Below are 26,510 nucleotides of genomic sequence, written 5' to 3' on the forward strand. Positions count from 1 at the left end.
AGGAATATGAAGTACATGGCTGAGAGCAGGAAGGAATAAGTGATTGCTATGATGAGCAGCATGGGGGCTGGGAACCTTATATAGGTGTTGTCCCTGAATCTTTACAATAACCATATAAATTAGGTATTATTTTCCCCATTGAAAAAAAATGAGGAAATTGAGGTTTAGAGAGGTTTAGTAACTTACTCAAGGTTGCAAAATTAGTAAAAGGTAGAGTGGAGAGACTTACATAAAAAGAGCCAAAACCGCACCAGAAAAGTACACTGACATTCTAATCATAGTCATATAGCATTATCAGGTAGAAATGAAAACAGATTCAATTCTATATCTTGCTAAAACCTTGAGATCACCAGCTGTGTGTCCCTAGGCAAGTGGCCTAACTTCTCTGAAACTCAGTTTCCCTATCTGTAAATCTTTGTACATTTATTATATAGATTAAATGAAGTAATGCACTTAAAGTACTCAGCAGAATAGCTAGCTTATAAGTGATTGGTTAACAGATATTAACTTTAATAATGTTTACTGGACCTGCACTAAGTATCAGGAATGCAGAAGGAATTAAACATGTTCCCTGCCCTTGTGGAAGTCAGGACAGGACATCCATATGAGCAGTGAAATTTTAACACGAGGAGGGAACTGTTATAATGAAAGAATAAATTATGTGATTTGGGAGGGAGGAAGATACAGATATGGTGAAAAAGGAGGGAAGGATGGCAGGGAAGGTTCCAACTGTGAACTGTGGAGTGATCTGGATCTCAAAGGAACAGGGGAGTTTTGCATACAGAAAAGGCAAGAAAGGCATCCCAGGCAGAAGGAATAGCTTGTGCAAAGGCAAAGAACACAAAAAGTCCTGAAAGGTCAGGACAGTGAAACAGTTCAAGTGTGACTAGAAGGTAAGTTATGTGGGTTGACTGATAAAAGCAAGAGAAAAGTTGGATTCAGGCTGTGAAGAGCTTTGTGTGTCTTCCTAAGAATTATGACCACTAGCCCATGAGAGAAAAGGGAGCAAGTCTTCAAAGCAAGGAAGTTTCATAATCAGATTGCTTTTGGTGAAGGGTAATGATGGGGTAAAGGATAGTGAAAGGGAAACAGCCAGGAGGTTATTGCAGTAGTCCAGACAAGAGGTGACAGAGACCCCAAAACTGGCCACCAAAGAATTGGAAGTGGGTGGTGAGGAAGAGGAAGTAGAGGATGACATAAACACAATGTGTGAAATCCAAGGTATGAAAAAGGCTTGCTCCCTTATTTACCACAGTCATCCCAAAGGACGAAAACAAAAACACAGAAAACCTCTTGTAAAAATAATCTCTTTTGTTTGTATGCAAATAGGCCATGCACAGTGAAAATGCAACTCAAGTATGATGACAAATACAATATTTTGTCTCCAATACGTGAATCGCAAAGATTGGTTTACAAATGCTGTCCTTCTTAAGAATTCCAACTCCTCACATTAAAACTGTAGCCAACCAGCACAAGGCTTATTTGAGATTATTTTCCATCTTAAACCAGATTTGAGGAAAGCTATTTAAGGCACTTTTCAAAAGAAGCTGTCCTTTACTCACATGGCCGAAGAGTAGGAAGAGCGACATCTTGTTTTACTGGAAAATTTTTCCAAGCAGCAACGTGTCTGTGTGGTGGTGGACCTTCAGAATCTTCCAGACAATAGCATGTGAAGGGCGCTGCAAAATTACATCTCAATGGTTCTGCACCATCAACTTGAAAATTGCAAATCCAGGTTGATAAATGCATATTTTAAGGGTTCCCAGAAGTCTTACGTGCATTGCTTTTGGTTATGGAGATGCTGCAGGGAAGTGAGCCTTTGAGCGTGCAATGCCGCCTCCCTCAACCCTGTTGTGAAATGGAAGCTTTAAAAACTCCAGTGGTTTTTGGTTTGGTTTGGTTCGGTTTTTACAAGCTTAGTCATATTGGCTGTGTTCTATATGCCCCAATATATTTTATTTTACTTTACAGAGCACATTTTATTTATGCTCTTATATAAATATTTTGCATAAAAAGGTGCTTTCACAGGTCGTGCTTCCCTAAATTTGAAATATGCTGCCATTTGTTAAAATGTGTTAGTTTTGTTATGTATTATATTCCCTCCTCTGCACAAATAGGAAAAAGCGTATGGACCGGATTCTTCGAGCCACTTTTACAGTTAGAATACTACCTCATTTTATTTCTTCTAACTAAAATTTAAAGGAAATGGCAAATGTCAGATGCTGTGTGAAAGAGGTGACGGTTTCTCAGAATGTGTAAGCAAATGGGCCACTTTAAATTCAGAGATCACATTCTTCTGAATTTGGGTTTAATGTTCCCAGGTAACACTAAAGATTGAAAGGATAATACATTTGGAATCATATGTTTACTTTGTTGAATTCCACCATCACTGATGTTGGTAGTTTATTGGTATCAATTTTTAAACTTGCTGCTGTATGTGTTTCCTTTGTCTTGGAAAGATTTTACATCGTTTTGTTACTGGTTAACTAATAGGCCATCTTTTGTGTAAACTCTTGGAAGTTCTGAGATTCTATGATTGTATTGTAAACATTACTAGATAGCTAGAATATAGAATTATTAAATTAGAAGTATCACTCTAGTATCACTTTAGTTCTTTACTGTGCCATCCATGACTGATGGTCATGCAGACACAGTGATCATTTAAAATATGAACTGAAGAAGAACCAATATTTCTTAAAGAAGCCTATTCCTTTTTCTTAACTGTGACCTATACAACCTATTTAGAATCTACCACATGCTCTTAAGAAGTTATTTAATCATTAGGACATCCTACGTAACTGAAGTTTTTATGTTGAAGATCATTCGGTGGCAGGTCCCTTGACATGGTTAGATTGGTATAGGTCTCCTGCACTCACCTGCAGGCTCTGGCAGAGCAGGGACCCTCTGCTTTTGCTCATCTTGTGTCCTAGGACCAACCCAAGGCTTATGCTCAATTAAGGTGAAGCATTTATTGAAGGGATGAGGGCAAATTAAAAAGTAGAAATTCCAAGTGGTGCAATTATATCAGCGGATTTTAAAGTATTATTGGAAAATGGGAAATACTGTTCAGATACAAACATGGGTAGAAGCAAAGGTGAAGCATAAAATATGTGTATTTGTTTGTCACGAGAGTCTATAGTTATTACTGGTCCCCATGGACACCCTGGAACCACCTTGAAGCTCTGCCCAGTCCCTTTTATGATGTGTTTGTACACATAGCAGGCAGGCCCGGTGGGAGGCGTGCACTGGATGTGGTCTTGCTACCATAATTCTGATCTCTAGTGTCCAGGGGGTGAGTTGTGAGTCCCTCAGTTCCCCAAGCTGTGGTCCTTCCCCGGCTTGGCTTGTTTCCTGATCTGTGGTCCAGTTCCCCATTGGTCCCTGGGGCCTATCCGCCAGTGATGGGCCTTGTTCCACAGGGAGAAACAATGAAGAGTCTCCACCCACCACACTGTAGATATCACACTTCCCAGAAACTCCCGATACTGGGTGCCCCACTGCACATCTCTACCCCACTCTGCCATGTCTCCACCAAACCCCCGACCCTTCTCAGAGCCTGGGTTTGGGATGGCTGGCTCCTTACCTGCCACCAGGGTTGCTGTCTTTAGCCTGAGTTCTGCGTCGTGCCGCATTCTTCATCTTCCCCACTTGCTCATACTGCTAAAGTAACAGTTCATTTAAAGGTCACACCCACCCCAGGTACAACAGTACTTCTTTTTCTAAAATGTGCACATCCTGGGGCACCTGGGTGGCTCAGTCATTAAGCGTCTGCCTTCGGCTCAAGTCATGATCCCAGGGTCCTGGGATGGAGCCCCGCATTGGGCTTCCTGCTCAGCGGGGAGCCTGCTTTTCCCTCTCCCACTCCCCCTGCTTGTGTTCCCTCTCTCGCTATGTATCTCTCTGTCAAATAAATAAATAAAATCTTCAAAAAATAAATAAATAAAAAATGAAATGTGCACATCCTGATACTTGCCTTTTGACAATTTTTCCTTACCCTACCTTTTACTACATGCTAATGTTATCTTCAGTTGGAATAAATGTATCTTGTTGCTGAAGTTCAGATATGTTTTATTAAGCCACCATTTGGTTTTGAGAGAAAGTGCAGACAAGGATCTTTTGCATTCACTTGATAGAATCTGGTAAATAGCTGTTAGTGTCCCTTGCCTTTCTGATTCTCCTTAGAGGACATCTAGGCAAAAATGTGTCACTGAGTCCTAGTTTCTGTGCTCAGAAGTTGATTGAATTTAAATTAAGAAACAATACATGTTCCCTCTTTCTTAGCACGCATGAATGATGGGTGTGAATTTGCATCACGAGAAAGTGAATGAAATAAGACACCCCAGGGCAGCTAGGGACACCAGCCCAGGACTAGAGAGGAGCCGGTGCTAGAGGTTGTAAGAGTGAGGGTCTCTCCCTACCTTGGTGACCCTGTTCAAGGATGTAAATACAGAGGCTGCAAAACTTTGCCTTAAAAAAGAAGGTTGAGAAGACTCAACCTCTAGTGCTTAACTGTATAAAATTGCTTTTAAATGTAGGCCGACACTGTATCTCCCCCTCAAAGAAAAAAGAAACTTAATACGTTTCTAAGAATGTTCCTCCAGAAACATGGAACTGAAAGCTATTTTTTATTGATCTGGCCCTTAGAAAACAATGGGGACTTTTTAACGTACCTAAGGAACTGATATAAAAACATAAAAACGTATGATTCTGCACCAGAAAGATGCAGAAAATGTCAAAATAGAGGGCAGAAGTACAAAACTAGAGATGTTTTGCAGCAATGTTTTATATATGGTATTTGATTACAAGTGTGCAACATGGAGAAGTGAACAGTGGGCTGTGAAATTGATGCTAATTTTCTTACCCACTGGTGTAGAAGCCCTCTAAAATATCACGTTATTAACTTAGTTGCTTTACCAGGAATTAGTGCATGTGGTTAGTGTGTGTGTATGTGTGTTTGTGTTTAATTAATAGACTTTATTTTTAGAACAGTTTTAGATTTACAGAAAAATTGAGCAGACAGTACAGAGAATTACATATACCCTCTCCCCTGCACACAGCTTCCCCTATTATTATGATCTTGCGTTAGTGTGGTATATTTGTTACAATTAATGAACAAATATTGTTAATTAAAACTCATACTTACATTAAGTGCCCCTCTTTGGGTTCTACAGTTCTGTGGGCTTTGACAAATTTAAAACACATATTCACCATTACAGTATCATGCAGAAAGTTTTACTGCCCTAAAAATCCCCTGTGCTCCGCTACTCATCACTCCTCACATTCCGTGGCAACCCCTGATCTTTTCACTGTCTCAATGGTTTTGCCTTTTCCAGAACGTCATCTAGCTGGAAGTATACAGCAGGTAGCCTTTTGAGGTTGGCTTCTTTCATTAAACAATATGCATTTAAAGTTTGTCCACGTCTTTTCATGGCTTGATAGCTCATCTCCATTTATCACTGAATAATATTCCATTCTATGGATGCACCACAGTTTGTCTATCCATTCATTACTGAAAGGCATCTTAGTTGCTTCCAGTTTGGGGCAGTTATGAATAAAGCTGCTATAAATATTCATATACAGGTTTTTGTGTGGACATAAGTTTTCAACTCATTTGAGTAAATACCTATGAGTATGACTGATAGATAACATGGTAGGCTTATGTTAAGTGTTGTAAGAAACTGCCACGATGAGTTCCAAAGTGCCTATACCATTTTGCATTCCCACCAGCAATGACTGAGAGTTCCCATTGTTCCACATCCCTGTCAGCATTTGGTATTGTCAGGGTTTTGGTTTTTTTGTTGTTTTTTTTTTAGCCATTCTCATAGGTGTGTAGTAGTAGCTCATTATTGTTTTAATTAGCAATTCCCTAATGACATATGATACTGAACACCTTTTAATATGCTTATCTTCCATCTGTATATCTTCTTTGGTAAGGTGTATGATCAGATCTTTTGCCCATTTTTAGACTAAGTTGTTCTTTTTCTTGAGTTTTAAGAGTTCTATGTATAGTCCTTTATCAGGTATGTGTTTTGCAAATATTTTTTTTTCCACTTTCTGGCTTATCTTTTCATTTTCTCATTAGTTACTGTGTTTATGCTTTCAGGAGGAAGGGTTTTAGAAATATATTTTACAACAGCAGTAAAAGAAAAAATTTACAGCAAATGTTTTACACTCTCTCATAAAGAGGCATCAGGGAACCCTGTCTGTTAACCCAAAAGAGTTTTGTTAAAAGGGAAGAGTCAGGCCCTGGGAGTGGTGGCTGGCTATCCTGTACTATGAGAGTTTGTGCAGCAGGGCTAAGAACAAGAACAGAACCACCCTGAGCTGCATGACTGCTAAACTCAAAACAGTTTAGGAACTATGCGTAGGGTCTGAATTTCTGTCCATGAATCCAAGTATGTAAGAGATAATCACTTTGCATATTTCCTTTATTTCAATCTAATCTCACCTGTGAGACCCATTCTGCCAGTTGGATAAGAGATTCCATCTTGATCATACAGGGGTGCCCCTCCCTTCCTGCAGCCCAGCCAGAATTCAGGAAGTTCACCTGATGCCTAGAAATTGAGGAAGGGCTTTAAATCCTAAGTCTGTCTTGGTTGCCATTGGCAACCTTACCATCTGAACCATGGTAGTCTGTGAAGTCTGGCAGCTCTCTGCCCCCAGGCCACAGTGGGGAATGAGGTTATCAACTGAGGCCCATGAGCCAAGTGCACCGCCATCCCTCCCAAAGCTTTTATCCCCTTGGGAGCACTGAGAAGGGGGTGCTTGGATCCCACTGCTCACAGGACCCAAACATCTCTGCCCTTCCTTCCTCTTGCATCTCAAAAGCACTCTCTTTTCTCTTCCTCTCTAGGACACCTGTATCTCTTCCATGGGCTTCCACCAAAGTCCAAAAGTGCCTTGACTTTAGGTCTCTTCTGCTTTCTCCCTTGCAAAAAAATTATGTGTCAGGAAATTTCAGAAAACAGGGGCGCCTGGGTGCCTCAGTCTGTTAAGTGTCTGCCTTCGGCTCAGGTCATGATCCCAGGGTCCTGGGATCAAGCCCCAGGTCGGACTCCTTGCTTAACAGGGAGCCTGCTTCTTCCTCTCCCTCTGTTCCTCCCCCTGCTTATTCTCTCCCTCTCTCTCTTTCTCTCAAATAAATAAATAAAATCTTGAAAAAAAGAAATCTCAGAAAACAAATGCTAACATTTCAATAAATAATGCTGCTACAATTATTTGTGGAATCCATCTTGTTCTATACTGGAACCACCATAACCTAGAATATTTTTAGATTGCCTCTTGACCAGTGACCACAGGAAGCCATTTATGTATAGCAAACAAATATATGGCTGGAATTGGAAAATTTGGGTGTTTGATCTTTCCAAATGCCCACAAATTTTTAGCTCTGCCCTTTCCCACCCCCAGAGTAGATCCTAGCTATGTGGATCCCAGAGGAATATCTCTTGGGCACAGTTGAGCAAGAACATCAGGGAGGTATCTATTTCCCTGACCCAGCTACCATCCATGGCCACTACCCTCCTGCTGCTTTTTCTTGTAGCCTTGGCCTCCTCAGACATGAGAACATCTGGGAGTGAGACATGGAGGAAGCAGCCCCACACAGAAAGCAGCTTTCTGGGGTTACTAGTAACTTCCTCCTTACTAAACACAAGGAACTGATCTTCTTCATTTTGCTTAAACTCATCTCAGCATGTGATACTGTTGGCCACCATCACTGCTGAACCCCATCCATCCTTGGCTCTGATGACCCCTGGGTAAGGCTTCCTTATCAAATTTTTGAGTGGCACAAGGCTTGGTGGGATGACTAATACAATGAAAGGCATATATGGGATTCAGAGTAATTCTGATTGGCTGAACACTGACACACAAATAAGATGGGGCCAGGAGGTGGTGATCTGACATGACATTTGAAAAAAAATCATGGTCAGCCAGTCCAATAAAACTGTTTATGGGCTTATGTGATCTCTGACTCATTAATGAAAGTGATCTTATCACTGCCCATTCCATTCCATGAGCCCTCTCTGCAAAGAGGTATATTGATAAATTCAGGGAGTCAGGTGCCAGTGGGAGAATCACAAGTTGATTAGGGTTCTAGAGACCACGTCATATGAGGAACAGTTGAGGACACTGATACTATTTAGCCGAGAAAAGAGACTATTAGGGAAATTTATATCTGCTTTCAACTATTTGGAAGGTTCTGTGTAAAGGGGTTAAAAATACATATACCAGTAGTTTTAGAAAACAGGACAGGAACAACTAGATGGTACTTACAGGGCTGGGGAGGGAGAGGTAGGAGATGTGGGATTATTATAAAGAAGACCTTTCTCTTATAACTGTCTTATCAGGTAGTGAGTTTTCCAACATAAGTGAGAAAGCAAAGGCTGGATATCCATCTACTAGAGATAATATCAGAAGGGTCCTTCCTTCACAGTGAGAGACAGGGATGACTTCTGAGGTCCGTTAGACAACCCTGCAATGCTAATGAAGTCACAGAGTAAGAGAATTCCATGGCACCATGTTATCCTTTATTTCTGCTGCTGACCTCACCCCTTATCTCCCATTAATTCGATGTTGCAGTGCATTGGACCCTGCTCTAAGCAGGAGCTGAAACGAGGAGATGAGAGAAGATATGGAAAAGAGAAAACAATAAAACAACTGTTTTTAAAAGAACCTACTGTATGTCAGGATCTGTGTGAGGCACCATATATATGTCTTCCTATTTAATCCTCATAATAAAAAAAAATCCTCATAATAAGCTTATGAGATATTTAGTATTACTTCTGTGATGAAACTAAGGTTCAGAGAAGTTAAGTGACTTCCCCAAGAACACACACGTATCAACTGGTGGAGCCAGAGTTTGAACCCAGGTCTCTGTAATTCCAAAGCCCTGCGTGAGGTGTTATTTTTACTCACCCTTTATTTATGGTAAATGATACTGGTTTTTAAAATTTTTCATATTGATATAAAGATTCCTTTTAAGATTAACTGACTCAAAGTAAGTGGAGAGAAAAATAAGTGTATAAAAAATAATACAGATTTGAGCTAGAATGACTGAAGTTTGGGAAATAATATTCCAAATATTTTGACAGCAAGACTTTCCGATTTATTCTATTTTATATTTGGATGGCTGAGTACAAGGAAAAGAAGGAAACTTGAAAACTGAGTGGATTGTAGATTAATTCTCCTGTGCCCTGATACATGGGTAATTTCATGTGTTACAATAAGGAAACTAAATGGACCCTTTCAAATAAAAAAAAATATATGATTGTAAAATCCAGAGGAAAACCCCAGGTGGGGCCTATCCAAATAAAGGATGACGTTTCCAAGGTATGCACACAGAATGGCTGAGAGGAAGTGAAGACCCTGTGAGTCAGGGGTCAGGACCCACGCAGGAGTTCTATGGCTTTGAGAGGCCCTGGAAGGAAGGTGAAGGAGTTGACAGGCCAGTTTGGGGAAGAATGACCATCACCCTTCCAGTGGTTAAGGATAATCTTTGTGGTCAAAAAAGGTCAAAATGAGAACTGGAAAGTCTGAAAGGAAGACAGAAAAGTAATAATGAAGACTAGGTAGCGGCATGGCATGCTCTGTGCCGGGCGATTTACATGCAAGATCCCATCGGTCTTTCAGAACAATGCAGCAAGGATGCTGGTCACCTTTCCTGCACGAGAAGACTGAGATGGGGAGATGTTTAGTAACTTGTTCAGGGCCCAGGGGTCAAACCAGATTTGACCCTGGGGACCAGGTCTAAACCCATGCTATGCTACTTCCCCTGCATCACATGTCCTTGCTTGGGTGCTCCCTCTCAACCCAGACAACAAACAGCTTTCCCTTTGTTACTTTTAATTTCTTCAGCCCTGCAGGGCACAGCTGGCCTCCAAGAGACTGGAGGAGGCATGCTCAGAGGGAGCTGCTTCTCTCCTGAGTGCAAATGCTGCAGGCTCAGAGGCACATAACTGCCCCCCCCACCCCCCATTGAGCAGAGGGCTTTTTAGGGCCTAATTGGATTAGAAAAAGAAGCCATACATTTGGGGCAGGATTATTATATGTGTGAAGCCTGTCCCTGCGGAAGCACTAGGTTTGGAAAAATCCACTTGGCATTCACACAGCTTTCACTCTTCTGCCTGTGACTTGTTCCCGGGCTCGAGAGTACCACCCACTTCCAGGAATAGGAGCCAAGGTAATAGAAACATTCTAGATTAGGAAAATTAGGATTAGATTAGGATAATTTAAAAACGGGCCGTGTATGTTAATTGGCTTCTAACAGGATCCATGGAGGTATACTCAAATGAATGGTTTGGGGGTCGGGGGTGAGAAGAGAAATACCCAGTCTCTGGGTTCTTTGGTTGCAGACCGTCTGCCAAGCCAGAAACAGTCCGGGGTACATGGCTGCCCAATAAAACACTCATTAAACTGAGCTGAACCTTTACCTTTGGGCCTCAAAGGTTGCACTCCTGGATCTCTGTCAACCTTTGTCATGTTTGTGGCTGGGCTGTCTTTGGGGAGTTTCCTCAGGGCTTTACATTCACTCACTCTCCGTCAGTGCATTTGTAGTCATTTTCATCGGTGGAAATGCCCACCTGCCATCAGAAGTTATCTGGAACCAGCCCCTGTCTGTGGTGCTATTTCTTTCTTGTCAGTTCCCCTTTCTGCATTTGAGTTCTAGCTTCAGCCCTGACATTATTTCTTTCTCTACAAGGAGTGTTAGGAGGTTACGGGGAGCTCACAAAGGCTCCTTTTCGTTTATTCTTAGTACCTTGCTTCTGTGTTCCTCGGGAATGCCCCTGGGCTTATGCATCTGGTCTCTGGGAGCTGCGGTGGATGGGCACTTGTGACAGGTATGTTCTTATGAAGCTCGTATGCCCGGGGAGCTTGGTGTTAGATAAAGCTGCGTCTGGGGCAGATGTTCAGAGGGGGGGCTGATGGCTGGCAAGGGAGTGGGTAAGAAGTGTTGTGGAGTACATGCGTAAAACTTCTGAGCATCAGGCTTGATTCTGAGACTGGCTACGGTGGAGGTAGGACATTACAAAAACGTGTCTCTTGCAGCCAGATCCCTGTGTCTGCTTTGGTGAGCTAAGAGACAGGACAGGCAGGAAACAGCAGGTGCCGCTTACCAAACAACCAGCAGCCACCCTTGGCCTCAGGGTGCTGGGGGCTCCGAGTAGCTCGGCTGCAGGGGAAGCCATCCGAGGATCCCGGCCCTGCCTGAGCCCCTTGTGCCAGGGAGTGGTTCAGAGGACTGGAGCAAAACCCACAGCCTCTGCAGTGGTCTCTGTTTTCTTAGCGGGCCTTTCTCTTCCTGTCTCTCTCTCTCTCTTTTTTTTTTTTTTCCTCTTTTTTCCATTTCTTCTTCCCATCTAAGTGCCCCATCACGATATTGGCTCCTCTTGGCACCAGAGACCAAGAGTTCATTTGAAAAGCAAGCCTTAGGTCAAAAAAGAGCCCAGGCAGTGGTTTCTCGTGTTCTGTATACCATGAACATATTTGCATTTGCAAATTGGCTTAAAATAGTGCCTCCACTAATAGTTATTTAAGGAGAGACAGGTGAAAATAATTTTTGGCCAAGGGAACTTCCCACTCCTCTCAAATTGTAATAACTGAGGAGATGGTCTATTCCTCTGACAGGCAACCTCAATCTTGGGACTAAGGCTCTGGACTTAAATGAGTCTAACTAAGTGCACAAACTCATAGTTCTATATTATTTCGTCTGTTTGCTGTTGCGGGTACCATTAATGCTATTTATATGAACTATCCTGTGTGTAAGCTTTTATAAATCTCTGTTCATTGGTGTGTTCTAAATATATTTATTGAGTGTTTAACTATGTCACAGGTAGTGGGTTTTTAGCAAGGAGCATAAAAGACATGGCCCTTGTACTCTTGAAGCACTTAGCCTAGTGGGAAAACAGTACTATTAGATAGTCACACTAAAATGATTGTATGGCAACAGTGCTTTGAAGACAAGGAAATGGCTCCTTGTGATTGTGCTGTTTAATAACTATGTCTTTGACCTTGATATTTTGGTTACTCTAATATCCCTGGATAGCAGATGTCTCTTCCTGGTGGAGATGAGGATTGGATGTTATGGAGTTGAGGTTAAGGTGGGAAAGGAAAAAGCATAAAAGGTGAAAAGGTAAGCCAAGCCAGATTCTTTAGGAGAGAATCAAGATTCAAATACCATGTTTCAAAAATTGGATAGAGGTGGGAGGTAAGTTTAAGGATCTCTGGACCAGGAGACTAAAGCTGTGAAGAAATAGAACAAAACAAAACATGTCTGAAACAAGCAAAGAGGGTGGTGGGGAAGGTCCCTGAGTAGTTATCCAGAATCCAAGCAAATGTTGACAGTTCACCTTTCTTGGTCAGGCAAATAAGAATATCTAGGGGACAGGACAGAAGGATAGGGTTATAGGCTGAGCACACAATCCTTTATTGGACCTTCATCCTCATCTCTAACCTAATATAGAGACTTGTTTCGGAACCATAGATTGGAGTATACTCAGGGTGAGGTTTGGGAAATAGACGCCATTTTGATTATGTATAGAAGAAAAACGTGTCTTCAGCACTTTCCATCTCTCCATCAGAATAGGAAGGTTCCCATTCACTATTCTCCTTCTTTTTATGAGTATGATTTCATTCTGAGTTCCTTTTCTTATTCAGATAAATTAACTTGAACTTAATGGCTAAAAACAAAAAAAAAAAACATTGCTCCCTTCTAGCTACCATTTGCATTTTAATAGGGGCTTTCAAAAATGCCTTAACCCAAGGAATGAGTAATTTGGGAATTCCAAGCCCCAGGGTAGGGTTGGTACACAGAATGGGGAGAGGGGACGTCCCTCAAATTGTGCCCTTGAAACATTGGCTTTCTCTCTTTGACCATGATTCTGGTTCTGAGAGAACAGGAAGGGGCCCTCTTACAGGGCCAGGATTGGTATAAATGCCTTTTAGTGAGTTCTATGGGTCTTATTTGTGGTAGGTGGAGCCCTTGACCAGATGTGCACAGACTCACCTGTAAACTTCACAAGATGCTTACCCATAGGCACTTTTTTGGAAAAGGGATGCTCCTTGACTCAGAAAGATCTGATTCTAGATATGACTAGGAGAACTGGACATCTCTCTTGTACACAGACTTGCTATAAGGAGACTGGAAAAGCTAAATGCTCTCAACATGTTATGCTCCTTCTTTTGGGTGAGTGAGGGGAATGGACTCTTGATTTTAATACTTAGTTACCTACAATAGCAGGGAATGAATAAAAGCAGCCTCTCCTCCTTATGAGTCTACATAGACATTTCTTCTTTGTACCTATGCATCTTTGATGCTGCTCCCCTCACATCTGTGTGGAAACACCATGCTCCCAAATGGGTGAGGGGAAGGACAGCTAATCAATGTAAGGCAGTGTTAAGTATGAAAAACTCTCCACAAATGGGGGCCCAAGAAGATTTGCTCCAAAAAGAGATTGGAAACCAAGTCAGACATACGATCCAGCCTGAGTTAGAAAGAGACATGGCTGCTGGGGGAATTCAGTTAAGCTCAAGATGGGTGACACACATCCATAGCCAATCATCATCTCCTGTGTCCATCAGACACCAGGAAGTGTTCACATTTTCATCAAGGTGGCACTCATGCTCATCTCTTTCTTGTCATACCCACTTCCCGATGCTGACTCAGCCTCTTCATCTCAGGTCTATGAGACTTTAATATTGGCTTTCTTGATCACCCTAACACCAGCCCTCACCTCCTTCCTCAGGTCACTGACAGGCTTATTTTCTTTAAACTTTCATTACATAATTTTTCTGCTCCCAAACCATTAATCCCAAACTCTCAATGTTCTATCACATTAAATACAAACTCATCTGACATTCCAGACTCCATTAAGCTATCCTACTCTACTTACAGAAATGAATTTCCCATTATTTGTGCAAGTGAAAAAGTAAAAAAAGCCCTGTAGCATCCACTGTGTTAGTCTATTAAACAAGAGTGATTCCTGGCACTCAGTTGTTGAATGAATCAATGAATCAATGAATCAATCAATCAATCAATACCTTATCCTCATCTTCACATCCTGTTGATTATAATCCTAAATATTGCTTGAACCTATCCACTTCTATGTCTGCTACTACCAACCTAGACCAAGTGACTATCTTCTTTCATTTAAATGACTGTAGTAGCCAACCGATTGGTCTTCTGGCATCTGTTCTGGCTTCCCTACCATCCATTTGCTACGCAGTAGCTAAGTCGTCTTTTCAAAATGCAAAACTCATTATGTCACTCCTCTAATTTCTTCAATAATTCATGTTGCACTCAGAATAAACACCAAAATCCTTTGCTGACCCCTAAGATAAGTATGGTCTGGCCCCTGCTGACCTCTGCAGGTTTGTCTCCCCACTCCTCTAGTCATTTAAGCCACATCAACCTTCCCTCATTCTCCCTCTTGCCTCAGTACCTTTTCACCTGCTGTTCCTTTTGCCTAGAATCCTTCCAAGCCAATCCCTTTCACCTATATAACACTTATTCAATCTGTTCTGTTTACCTATTAGTGCATAATAAACTGCCCCCAAACTTAGCAGCTTAAAACAATGAATATTTACTCTGCCTTACAATGTTGTAGGCCAGAAATTTGGGCAGGCTTTTGAGTGATTTTTCTGTTCCTCATGGCATCAACTGAAGTCACTTTGTGGTTAGTATTAATCTAGTGAATGGGCTAGTCTAGAGCTGCACTATCCAATTCAGTAGGCACTAGCCACATGTGGCAACTGATCACTTAAAATGTAGCTCATTTAAGTGCTATAAGTGTAAAATACCTACAAGATTTTATACAGAAAAAAGAATGCAGAATATCCATTAATAATTTTATATTGATTATATGTTGAGATTATAATATTTTAGATATACTGAATTAAAGAAAATATATCATTAAAATTAATTTTTATGTATTTCTTTTTAATTTTTTAATGTGGCTACTTGAAATTTTCAAATTACATATGTGGTTACATTATATTTCTATTGGACAGTGCTGACCTAGATCAAGGGTCAGCATTTTTTTCTATAACAGGCCATATAGAAAATATTTTCAGCTTTTCAGGCCATATCATTCCTAACATAGCTACTCATCTCTACTACTGTAATGGAAAAGTGGCCATAAACAATAATTAAATAAATGGGTATAGCTGCATTCCAACAAAACTTTATTTGTAAAAATAGGTGGTGGCCAGATTTGGTCTGCAGGCTGTAGTTCGCTGACCTCTGACCTAGAGGATAGAAGATTTTATTCCTATGTCTGGTGGCTTGGTAGAAATGGCTGGAAGGCAGGACTCAGGTGGGACTGTTGACCCAAACGCCTGCACATGGCCTCTTTGGCATGGTGGTCTCAGGGTAGTTTTCATGATGTTTCAGAGCCCAAGAGAGTATTCCCAGAAAAATAGAAGCTGTAAGGCTTCTTATAATCTAGCCTCTCAAATCCCAAACATCCTTTCTGCTGTGTTCTATTGGTCAAACAAGTCTCTGAGGCCAGCCCAGATTTAAGGAGAGGAGATTAGACATCACCTCTTCATGGGAGGAGTAGCAAAGAATACATGTCCATCTTTAATCTATCACATCATTCTTCAAATCTCAGTTTAGATAGTCCTATAATAGGCATTCAAAATACCACGAACCTCTCCTTTGTAGCACTTGTCATCATTACAAGTTTACACTTATTTGTGTGATTATCTTGCTTCTCCACTAAACTATAAGCAACCATGTGACAAGGGGCTGTTCCTGGTTTTGGTCGTCATTATAGTCCAAGCACCTAGCAGGATGCCTGGCTCAATAAATCTTTGTTGAATGAATGAATGATATTAGGGCACTGCTTTTCAGCCATTAACTGTACTAATACCAATCCCACATTTCTCCACATTGCTCTCAAGCATATCACAAGACACCCTGTCAGAAGCCTTGTTAAAATTCAAATACATTCCATTCCCAGCAACCTTATTATTTTGTAGTTCAGAAACTTCATAAAAAAGGAAACAAGCCTATCCTATCCCTCCCAGGACCTCAAAGGCAATGGTAGCTGCTCTAAGAGTATAGCTTCAGGTTCTGGTGCTCTGAGAAGTAATTCATGCAGCATGTCAACCAGAGGCAAGCCAAGGCCACGGGCACCTTGTGGTCCTCCCAGACCTCACTCACAATGCCAGCCCAGCAAGCTTGGCTTGTCCAGTGACAGGATGAACTGACAGAAGGCCCTGAGCACTGGGCTGAGGCTGACCTAATCCTCCCTCCTTGGAGGCTGTAGCATCATCTCCTGCTTTGCTTAAAGCAAGAACTCTTAAATGTGTCAGGAGGAGATATGCATTGCCACCTTCCACACTGATCCTAGAGCTTAAATTGTAGTTATATGTGTACACCCTATCGTTCTTTTTAATACTGGGTGAGGGAGCAAGGCCCACACATCCTTATTTCCCCCACAACCTGTAGAACAAGCCTGTCACTGAGTAAATTCAGTAAATGCTTGCATGAGAGCCAGTCTCAATGAACAGTTTTCCTAAGACACCAGCAAACTTAGCACTTTTTCTGGATCCCCTGATCCCCACTAATATTCTAGACAAAGTTGTGAAACAGGGACCATTTTTCTACCTTGAATTCTTTTTTAAAAATTTTTCTATTGTTATGTTAATCACCATCCATTACATCATTAGTTTTTGATGTAATGTTCCATGATGCATTGTTGGCGTATAACACCCTGTGCTCCATGCAGAACGTGCCCTCTTTAATACCCATCACCAGGCTAACCCATCCCCCCACCCCCCTCCCCTCTAGAACCCTCAGTTTGTTTCTCAGAGTCCATCATCTCTCATGGTTCATCTCCCCCTCCGATTTTCCCCCTTCATTCTTCCCCTCCTGCTATCTTCTTCTTCTTTTTTTTTTTTTTAACATATATTGTATTATTTGTTTCAGATCTACCTTGAATTCTTGATCCTCAACTTCTACCTTGAATTCTTCTCTCCCTTCCTGTGACACAGTATCTGCACCCCGTCCCACCCTCAGGCTGGCCACCCCCACCCCACGTCCCTTCATACCATCTGGTGCCTGAACTAGATCCCACAGTTTCCTTCAGATCTGAGACACAAAAGATCCCTTCTTTATCCTCTTCTCTTCCTGCCCGAATACATGTATTTCCCCAGAGTTCTTCTAGGTGAGACTTGCTGAAACACACTAATGTGTGCCTGGAGCTAGGTCCATGCTAGAAAACTGATAACCTGTCCAGGGCTGGAGCCGAGAGGAGCATTCTCTGCCTGGCACATAAAGGGTGCTCAAGTAATATTTGTGGAATGAATGGAAGCTTAGGACAGAAACTCTCCTGACAAGGAGGGACACTTTGACTCCTCCTACCCCCAATGCAGCCTCTTTCCCTTGAATGTGCCCTCTGATCCCAGGAGCCACCGTCACACCTGGCCTTTGGGACGTGCTGCTCCCCGGCTACCTTAAGAGTAGAGTAGGTAGAATCAGAATCCTTTCTCCTTGCTCCCACAGCCCAGTCTGAAACTGGCTGGAACGTTTAAAGGAACTATCCCAGTGTTAAAAAGAACACAATGAAGCTGTGTGGGTTTAAACCTCAACTCTATCATTTACTACTGGGTGGCTAGGGCAAGTTCCCTAACCTCTCTGAGGCTCCATTTCTTCATCTGTAATGTGGGGGTAAGTAATCCCACTTCGTTGTGAGGGATAAGAGTGTAGTCATTCAGCTGCTTCTCACTCACGGTCTATGATGGGCCAGACATATATAGTAAAGAAAAGTGCCATACAGTGGGTGTTCTTTGGTTTCTGTAGTGAACCTTCAGGTACATGGAGGCTACTTGCTTTAGGTTTTTGGCCAGTTCACCCACATACAGACCTTATTCTGAATACAGCTGACAGAAATCTCTTCTCAGAGAATCCCCCCATAAATTCTTAGGTTCTTTCCTCTCCCATTCCCCTTTTTGCTCCCTCCCTTCAAAAGCCAGGGTTTCTACTTCTCAGGCCCTCTGGAGAAAGCAATGACTCGTGGTTGTGGTTGAGAGTTCATTCCTGAGGGAACAGTGACACTTCTGCTCTTCTTCAGAGCCAACAACATTGAAGAAACTGGTTTCCTAACCCAAGCCCCCATCTTCACACATATGCCATGGCCAGACTTGAGAGAAATTCTTCACGTGGGGTATAGAGGATCATGTCAATCTCAAGTATTTTAGCACCGTATTTTATTAGGGTCTCTGACAAATGAAGTGTCCAAAGTGTTGTCCAGGAAAGTGTCCAATCTTCAAATTAATGTTAGTCAAGTTTACTCGAAAGACTCCTTGCTGGGCCAGGATTTTGAGGAGGGATGTGATCTCTGTCCCCAAATTCTTAAAGGGCTTTGTCAGAAGCTCCAGAGAATGACACCAGTATCGAGAAGAGGAAGTCACAGAGGGGCAGTTTCTTGCTCAGGCGAAGAGAGCATTTCCAAATAGAGAAATTAAAATGGTATTGATTTCCTTGTCATACCCAGTGCTTCTCCCTAGTGCATGAATTATAGGGATCATTTGTCCAAGATATCGTGGGCCATACTGATTCATGTAATAATTTGAATTAAAGGTGATTTGTTAAATTTATAGTGAAATATAATTTGATTTTGTGTCCCTGTTCAACACATCACCCCAAGGAAAAACAAATCTTTGGTTAGGTAAGCATGCTGATTTTGGGGGTTTGCAAACAATGGGAGATTCCTATATTAGATGGAAGTTCAGACTCAAAGGATTCTCAGTCCTCAGATTCTATGACAAACAGGATGCTGGTGGTGATTTAGTATGAAGAAGTGCACAGGAATCAAATAGAGCACCCTCTTTCCAGGCTCTACCACTGAGTGCTGTCAGCTTTGGCCCAAGAGTTAATGCCCAAGTTCTGTAACCTATTGAAATCATTGGAAGGGAGGAAGAGAGTAATCAGGAGTAAGTGTGAGGTTCATATACTGAACACCTACTATGTGATTCAGCAACTGAATATATGTGTAACTCATTGTCACAAAGCACTACCTTTCTAAATAGTTACTAATTAACACTAATTTTTTAAAGATTAAAGAGCTCCTACAAATTAAGAAAAATTTGTAAAAAGTCCAAAGACTCAAATTAAAAGGAGGTAGAAGAAATGTATGGACAGTACATGGAACAAGAAATGTTATCTCTTGGGGCGCAAGTTGAGCGTCCAGCTTTTGATTTCATCTCAGGTCATGATCTAAGGGTTGTGAGATCAAGCCTGAGTCTGGATCCACCCTATGCGTGGAGCCTGCTTGGGATTCTCTCTCTCCCTCTCCCTCTGCCACTCCCCCCATCTCTCTCTTCCTCTCTCTAAAGAAAAAAAAAGAAAAGAAAAAGAAAGGTTATCTCATACATTTGAAAAGATGTTCAATCTCATAATAAAAGAAATTCATTTTAAAATTACAGTGAGCACCACCTCACATCCGTTAGGATGGATACCATAAGGAAAAAAAATAACAGGTGTTGACAAAGTTGTGGAGAAATTGCAACAGGGCAATTGTGCACTGTTAATGGGATTAAAAAATTATGCAGCTGCTGTGGAAAACAGTATGTCAGTTCCTCAAAAATTAAAAATAGAATTACCATATGATCCAGCAATTCCACTTCTGATATACACCCAAAAGAAATGAAAGCAGGGCCTCAAAGAGCTATTTGTACATCCATGTTCACAGCAGCATTATCACAACAGCCAAAAGGTGGAAGCAACTCAAATATCCATCAACAGATGAATGGATAAATAAAATGTGGCATATATATACAGTGGGGATGTTACTCAGCTTTAAAAATGAAGGAAATTCTGACACATGCTACAACATGGATGAACCTCGAATAAATTATGCTAAGTGAAATAAGCCACTCACAAAAAGACAAATTGATTCCATTTATAAGAGGTAGCTAGCGTACTTAAATTCGTGGAGACAGAAGGTGGAATGGTGGTTTCCAGGGCCTGGGTGGAGGAGAGAACAGAGAGTTAGTGTTTAGTAAGTGAGGAGTTTCAGTTTTGCAAGATGAAGAATTCTAGACATGGATCGTGGTGATGGTTGCACAACAATGTACTTAATACCACTGTACACTTAAAAAATGAGTAAGATGGTAAATTTTATGTTATGTGTATTTTACCACAATGAAAAATACTTTTTAAAAATTACAATGAGATGTCATTTTAACTTTACCTATTGGTAAAGATCACAAGATAGAAAACATGCTATGTTGGCAAAAGCTATGTGAAAATAGGCGTGCTCGTGTTTTGTTGCCGGGGAGCGTGAACATATAATCTTAGGGGAGAACGATTTTTCAATGTCTTTGAAAATTAAAATTGCAATTACCCTTTGACCCTTTGGTCAAGCCATTTCTACTTCTAGGAAGATAGCTTATTCCCACATACGTGTTTTGGCATCTGATCAAGGTTTTTCATTGCAGCAGAATATTGGAAACAGCTAAATGCCCATTGATAGAGGCTGGTAAAATAAATTATTGTCACTCAGTAGAATACAACAGAATATGCAACTGTTAGAATGAAGATACCCAGTATATGCGGATACAGAACAATCTCTAAGGTAGTGGTATGTGTGCAAAATTGTGTATAAATTGCTACCATTTGTGTTTAAAAATAAAATGAAAAAAGAATATGGGTCTATGTTTTTCATTTTGTTTTGCCTAAAATAACTGCAAGTAGAGTCCAGAAGCTGTTAACAGGTAACAGTGGTTTCTCCAGTCATGTCTGTGGGGGGAAACTTGATAGCTAGGGCACAGGGTTGGAAGAAAGACTTGCTTTCCACCATTTATCACCTATACCTTTTAAATTTAGTACCATGTGCAGGTATGATCTATTCAAAAATTTTTAACTAAAAAGAGAGGTTATAGTCTAGAAGGGAAGAAACCTAACAGACACTTTTAGCCCAAAACCCTGCGCCGAGTGCTATGGGAGTAGAGAGGAAGGGTATCTAGCAGAGCCCAAAGGGATCAGGAATGACTTCTAGACAAATCACCCCCAAGGAAGAAATTTCTGCTATTGGATCACAAATTGTTGTGCATCTTCTCCTGAGCATTGGTTTGTTTTATCCTAATGGACAGATCTATAAGTTAATTCACTGATTAGGTTTTCATTTTCACTTTGGCTGTTAAAGAGATATAGGTCAAACTTGTGACCTGAACTATGCAGGGTGGGCAGATTTCTAAACGGTAAACATTTAGCATTGAACTTATACCAGGCTCCACTTTATATTCTTGCATTTGGTTTGCTTTTTAGCTGTTTCTATTTTTGGTCATTCTCCCTTATTCTGTGCTTCCCTGTAAGCCACTCTCCAGCCTTTTTGGTCTAAGTTGGAGTACGTGGGTGAGTGAAGAGGGAGGGAGGGAGGGAGGGAAAGGAAGAAAGAGAGGACAGAAGTTATAAAGCAATGCCTGCTGTTTTCCTTGGCTCATCATGTTCTCAAAGTAGGGTCCTTAAAGCAGCAGCACAGCACCACCTGTGAGTTTGTTGACATGGGTTTCACCGAGTCTACTAAATCAGAATCTCTGTGGACAAGGCCCAGATAACGGCTTTAACATGATCTTCCAAATGATCTTTATGCACAGTAAAGTTTGAGAATCACAGGGAAACCAAAGGCAAGTTGATTTCTAAACATAAATACTCTCCATTTGTCCCATCATACCCATTGTCTTGGTCAAGATAAGTAAGCTAGCTCTTCCAATAAACAATCCCCCAAATTTCATTAGCTTGACACCATAAAAGTTTATGTTTTGCTCATGTCACAGTCCAGTATGGATCACTTTAGGGTAGAAAGAGCTGCTTTATTAATTTGTTCACCAATCCAGCTTCCTTTCATAGTGAGGCTTTGCCATCCTCTAGGGCCTTGGACTCCTCTGAATTCTCTGCATCCAAGAAGGCAGGAGAGGGAGGAAAGAGAGAGAGGCTTTAGTGGCAGGTCTGGAAGTAACATGTGTCTTTTTTGCCCACACTTCCATTGGCCAGAACCCAATCACATGGGCCACCTAACTGCAGGGGAGGCTGGGATGTAGGGTGTATCTGTGGAGCTAGAAGGAGAAGGAAATGGCCTTGGTGAACACATAGCATGGTCTCTGCTACACGCATGGGCCTAAGTGAATCCCAAGCTCCACTTGTCATGTTTTGGTTTTTAGTCATTTTCTAATCAAGTTTTATCTTTTCTTTTTTTAACTCTAGCACTATGGGACTGAGTAACACTCTCCTTGTGATGGCCCTCCTGCTCTCTGGTAAGAATCTTTTGGCTTTATAAAGTCCTAGAATCCTTCTATGTCTCCCAATGAACTGGCCACTGCAAGCCTAGGCCTGAGACTTGGTGGGTTTTATTTATTTCTATCCAGTTTTGCATAATACCACACGCAAAAAAAAAAAAAAAAAAAAAAAAAAAAAAACAAACCACTTTCCTGGAGAAGAAAGAAGCATCATGATAGAGAACAGGTATCTCAGCTGATGGCAGGTCTAGCCTGGGCTGGTGCCCCGCCCCTCTGTGCATCCTCCCCCTTTGCCATCTTCCTCCCATGGTACTGGATGCACAAAGTAGGGCAGACTGGTCTGTGCAGCAGCACCCAGGGAGCTAGGGGAAGGCCCCTGCTCTGACCCCTGAGGCTTAACTCTTTTGCTCCACACATACTTCCTTCTGGTCTTCTCTGTTCCCATTCCTGACATTCTTGGGCTTTTAGAAAACAGCGGATGGGCTTCTAAAAGCCTTCTATTGGGGAGCATTGGTTTCCATATTCCCTACTGTCCTCTCCTTTTCCACACCTTCCCTACCAGTCGAGGCCCATAGATCACAGTTGCCCCTGCTTCCTGGGAGGATCAAGAAGCCGGGCCTGCTGCTCTCTACTTCAGTGACCGTCAGCTAGGTGCAGCAGCTAACTCACCATAAAGTGAATGAAGCTGAGCTTCAGGGTTTCTCACGTACACAAGCGCTTCCCAAAGTCCCCTCCGAGCCTCCATTAGGGGCCCTAGCAGTGAGGTCACATGTCTTATTCTTTGGCAAAATCTTCATAAGTATGAGATTTTAGCCACAATAGTTAAGACCATGTGTCTTTCCACTGTGACTTTTCCCTCCGTCACATTCTCCTGTTGAGTGGCACGGTAGTGGCCACGGGCATTTTGTATTTGAATTCTATATTCTCTCTCTTAAAGAGCACTCCACACCCCGCCCCCCAAAAAAGAAGTTTTAGAAAGGTCAGCCTCACAAAACTTATATGTTCCCTGTTTGCTGCTCCTCTCTGAGTTTCAGTTTCTTCATCTATAACCTGGGGTTGGCCGAGGTTCCTGCCACACATCCTGTGACTGGGTGCCTTTAGTTTCTCCTCTCCCGCTGCCCCTTCCTGCTGCACGTCGTCCCCACCCTCAGTACTGAGAGAGAAGCCATCCCAGTCTTGATATGGGGCACGTGGGAGCGGAGGGGGGAGGCGGTGAGCCTGAGCTTGGCCACGGCGCAGGCAGGCTGCCCCTGACTGACTGGCCTGCCCACGAGTTCACCTCCTCCAGATGGCCACGCACCAGGCCCTCGGCCACTGTCCTCATGCCTGCTGTGTGTGGCAAGGAGTCAAGGCTCTAGGGAGAGATGCCCCCTCCGATTGATGCTGGTTGGGACAGGCCTTTGGTGATTTCTGTGTTCTGCTTAGCCCCTTGGAGCTTGTTGAGTCCATGAGTGTGAGGTCTATAGAGGTGCTAACTGACCGCTCCACTAATAGAGGTCAGAACAGAAGCTTCTACTTCCCAGGGTCAATAACCTGCTAACTGTAGCTCTTGGGGAGGCAAACTGTATGTGTGAGGAAGGGGGTAGGACAGGGCTCTGGAGAACATTATCCAGCAGAAAGCCCTTCCCATTCTACTTCCTATTCTATTTACTTGACAAATACTTAAATATATCACCTACTTTGTGCCAAGTACTGTTTTAAGCGTTTTATAAATGGTAACTTATTTAAACATCACAATACCTTGCTTATAGATGTAGAAACTAAAGCCCAGAGAGGTTAAGTAATTTGTCTAAGATCCGCATAACTAAGGAGTGGCAGAGCTTAGATTCACCCCACGCAGTGGAGATTCAGCATCTGTTCCCTTAACCTTGACATTATACTGCTTCTTCCGACTCCTGCTCACGAGCTATTCATAAGTGGTAGGATTTGTTCTGTGGAGACCCAAACAACTTTGGTAGATAGTGTCACTTCTGCCTCAGCCAAGTTCACAGGCTCCTCACGAGCACGTCCATCACCTTCCCTGCAGCCAGCACCTCATCTGTCCCTAATGTTTGGGTCCCCACTTTTCTCACCGCAGTGACCAGCCTAGCTCTTTTGACTCAGGAAAAAATGAAGAAAAAATGGCCTAGAAACAAATTTTTAGAAAAGTCTGATACCATTTTCCCCCAAACTTTCTGACTCTGCACACTGAAAGTGAGAATAAAGCTGAGAAGCCCTATCACAACTGAGTCCAGATGTCACTTTTGCCCTTGCCTTGCCTTTGAAGTTTCAAAGTACCCCGCCTGGATACTTCTCGGCCTCATAAAAGAGAATTACCAATATTGAAACCTTAAAAATAACCTCCCCAAACGGTAACTGCTTAAGTTTTATGGCAGGAAAAGAATCAGTGATTATATATTTGGCAGTATAAATTTCAAAACTGAGATAGGAAATGGTGACACCAGATTAGAATATCACATTGTCAATACTTCCTATGCTATTAAAAACAGCAATAACAAGAAAAACAACAAAACAGATACCATTTTTTTTTAACGAAGGAAAAGAATCAACTTGGATTGTATCTTTCTTCTCAGGACACATCCCTCTGCGTACTGGGCGGGTGAGCACTGACCTGGCCATAGGCAGGCATCCAAGGGAAGAAAGGAGACACAATTGGCCCAGTTAATCCGCAGCAAAAATGCAGGGCTGAATAATTTATTTGATGGCAGAGATAAAACAGTGCAGCAAAATAATTCTGTTTTTCCTCTCTCCCATAGGTTCTGTGTCCTCCCCCAGTCAGGGAAATTAGACATCAAAGTTGCTGCCCCTGCCCTTGAGGTGAAAACTGGATGAGAGTTTAAGACTGAAAAGGGCAGGAGGACTTTGCTGAATTAGGTTACGATTTGTGCTTTGTATTTATAAAGCTAAAGGAATTTCTAAGTGCAACTTGCAGCGGCACCTTTAACTGTCAAGTTCTGTTTACTGCTAGCCCAGCACCTCTGTAACTCTCTAAAGCTGGGGCCAGAGTGGTATTTGGAAAATCACTAGTCCACACGTGCGAAGGAAATTCCTTTCTAGTTTGACTTTTGATGACTTTCTAGTTTGACTCTCTTACAGTCTGGGGGTTCTCTGGGCCATAGTGCTTCCCATTTCTCTTGACCAATACCTCTAGTTCAATGAATGTACCCAGAGTGTCACTGAAAATCTTTCTTCACTTTAAAATTTACATAAAATTAGCTCAAACCCTCATTCCACATCTTATGGAAAGGTCCGCTGTTTCCCCGCAGATTTTTGCAGGTTCCTAGTGGATGACTGCATGGGTATTATGTTTATATGGTTACTTTTACTCCTATTTCCTGCTACTGTTGATAGTGGTTACCAAAATCACCCCCTGGAAGTGAACAGATAATTCAGACTTCATTCCAAAATTCCCAAAGAATTGTCATGAAGCCTAATCGTTTTCCTATTGGAGTCACTCCTTCGTGGTAAGCTACTGTTTCAGGGTCTTTTGAAATACATGTATGCTACCCGATAGGGAGTATCTTACCCCCAAAGTAATTAAGCATTCTAGTAGAGTGCTTAATAAGATCCAAAGAGTATGGACTGTCAGCCATAATAATTTAGTGGAAGACAGTCACTGAATAGGATAAGTGTAGGGTTGTTCAGAAGCAAGAATGAAACTGGGAACAGAGACTTTTCCTAGGTGTGGGCTTATTTTCATTTATCTTGGTACTTACATTGGTACTTAGAATGGTACTTAGAATGAACGCACTTTTGATCCGAGGACTCATGTCCTGCTCCATTTGAACAGGGAATACAGAGGCTGCAATGGTAGATAGACTCCTTCAAAAAGGAGCAAGAGTTTGACAGACTGTAGTTTATTTTTCCCTTTGTGAGAGGTCTTAATATCATTTCCAGAATATGTAACTCTGGATTTTGCCACCCCCCTACCCCAGGACTGTTGAGATTTATGGAAACAAAAACAAACACTTGTAGCCCTTACTATAAAGGCAAGATTTTACCTCTAGAGCTGATCTATTCCAGAGAGGTGACCCCTCGTATATTGGTGGGCCACAGGCCAAGTTCCAGGACCTCAAAACTATGAAAACAATTTTAACACCTTCTAAGAGTATTTACCCATTCTTGGTTTCATTTTCACTTTCTTTCATTTCTTCTTATAGATGTCTCTATTAAAAAATATTGAACTCATTTCTCCATTTATTTATTTATTTATTTATTATTTTTTAATTTTTCATTATGTTCAGTTAGCCAACATATAGTACATCATAAGTTTT

At 41.9% G+C, this 26,510-nt stretch overlaps 1 protein-coding gene across 5 annotated transcripts in view; it reads left to right on the top strand.

The window, feature by feature from the left end:
* The window catches only part of CD86 (CD86 molecule), an 87,995-nt gene that overhangs the window by 12,896 nt on the left and 48,589 nt on the right, over positions 1–26,510 (top strand). Inside the window, exons 1-2 of one of the 5 annotated variants that reach the window (XM_078066587.1) lie at positions 10,632–10,835; positions 22,205–22,254. In XM_078066587.1, the coding sequence (XP_077922713.1) occupies positions 10,819–10,835; positions 22,205–22,254 (67 nt within the window). In that variant the 5' untranslated portion in view covers positions 10,632–10,818. Of the gene's footprint in view, positions 1–10,631; positions 10,836–22,204; positions 22,255–26,510 lie in introns of those variants that run through there. The other 4 variants (XM_078066574.1, XM_036093698.2, XM_036093694.2 and 1 more) reach the window with 4 other exon arrangements.

Source organism: Halichoerus grypus, chromosome 1 (assembly GCF_964656455.1).
Source record: "Halichoerus grypus chromosome 1, mHalGry1.hap1.1, whole genome shotgun sequence".
Taxonomy (NCBI): Eukaryota; Metazoa; Chordata; class Mammalia; order Carnivora; family Phocidae; genus Halichoerus; species Halichoerus grypus.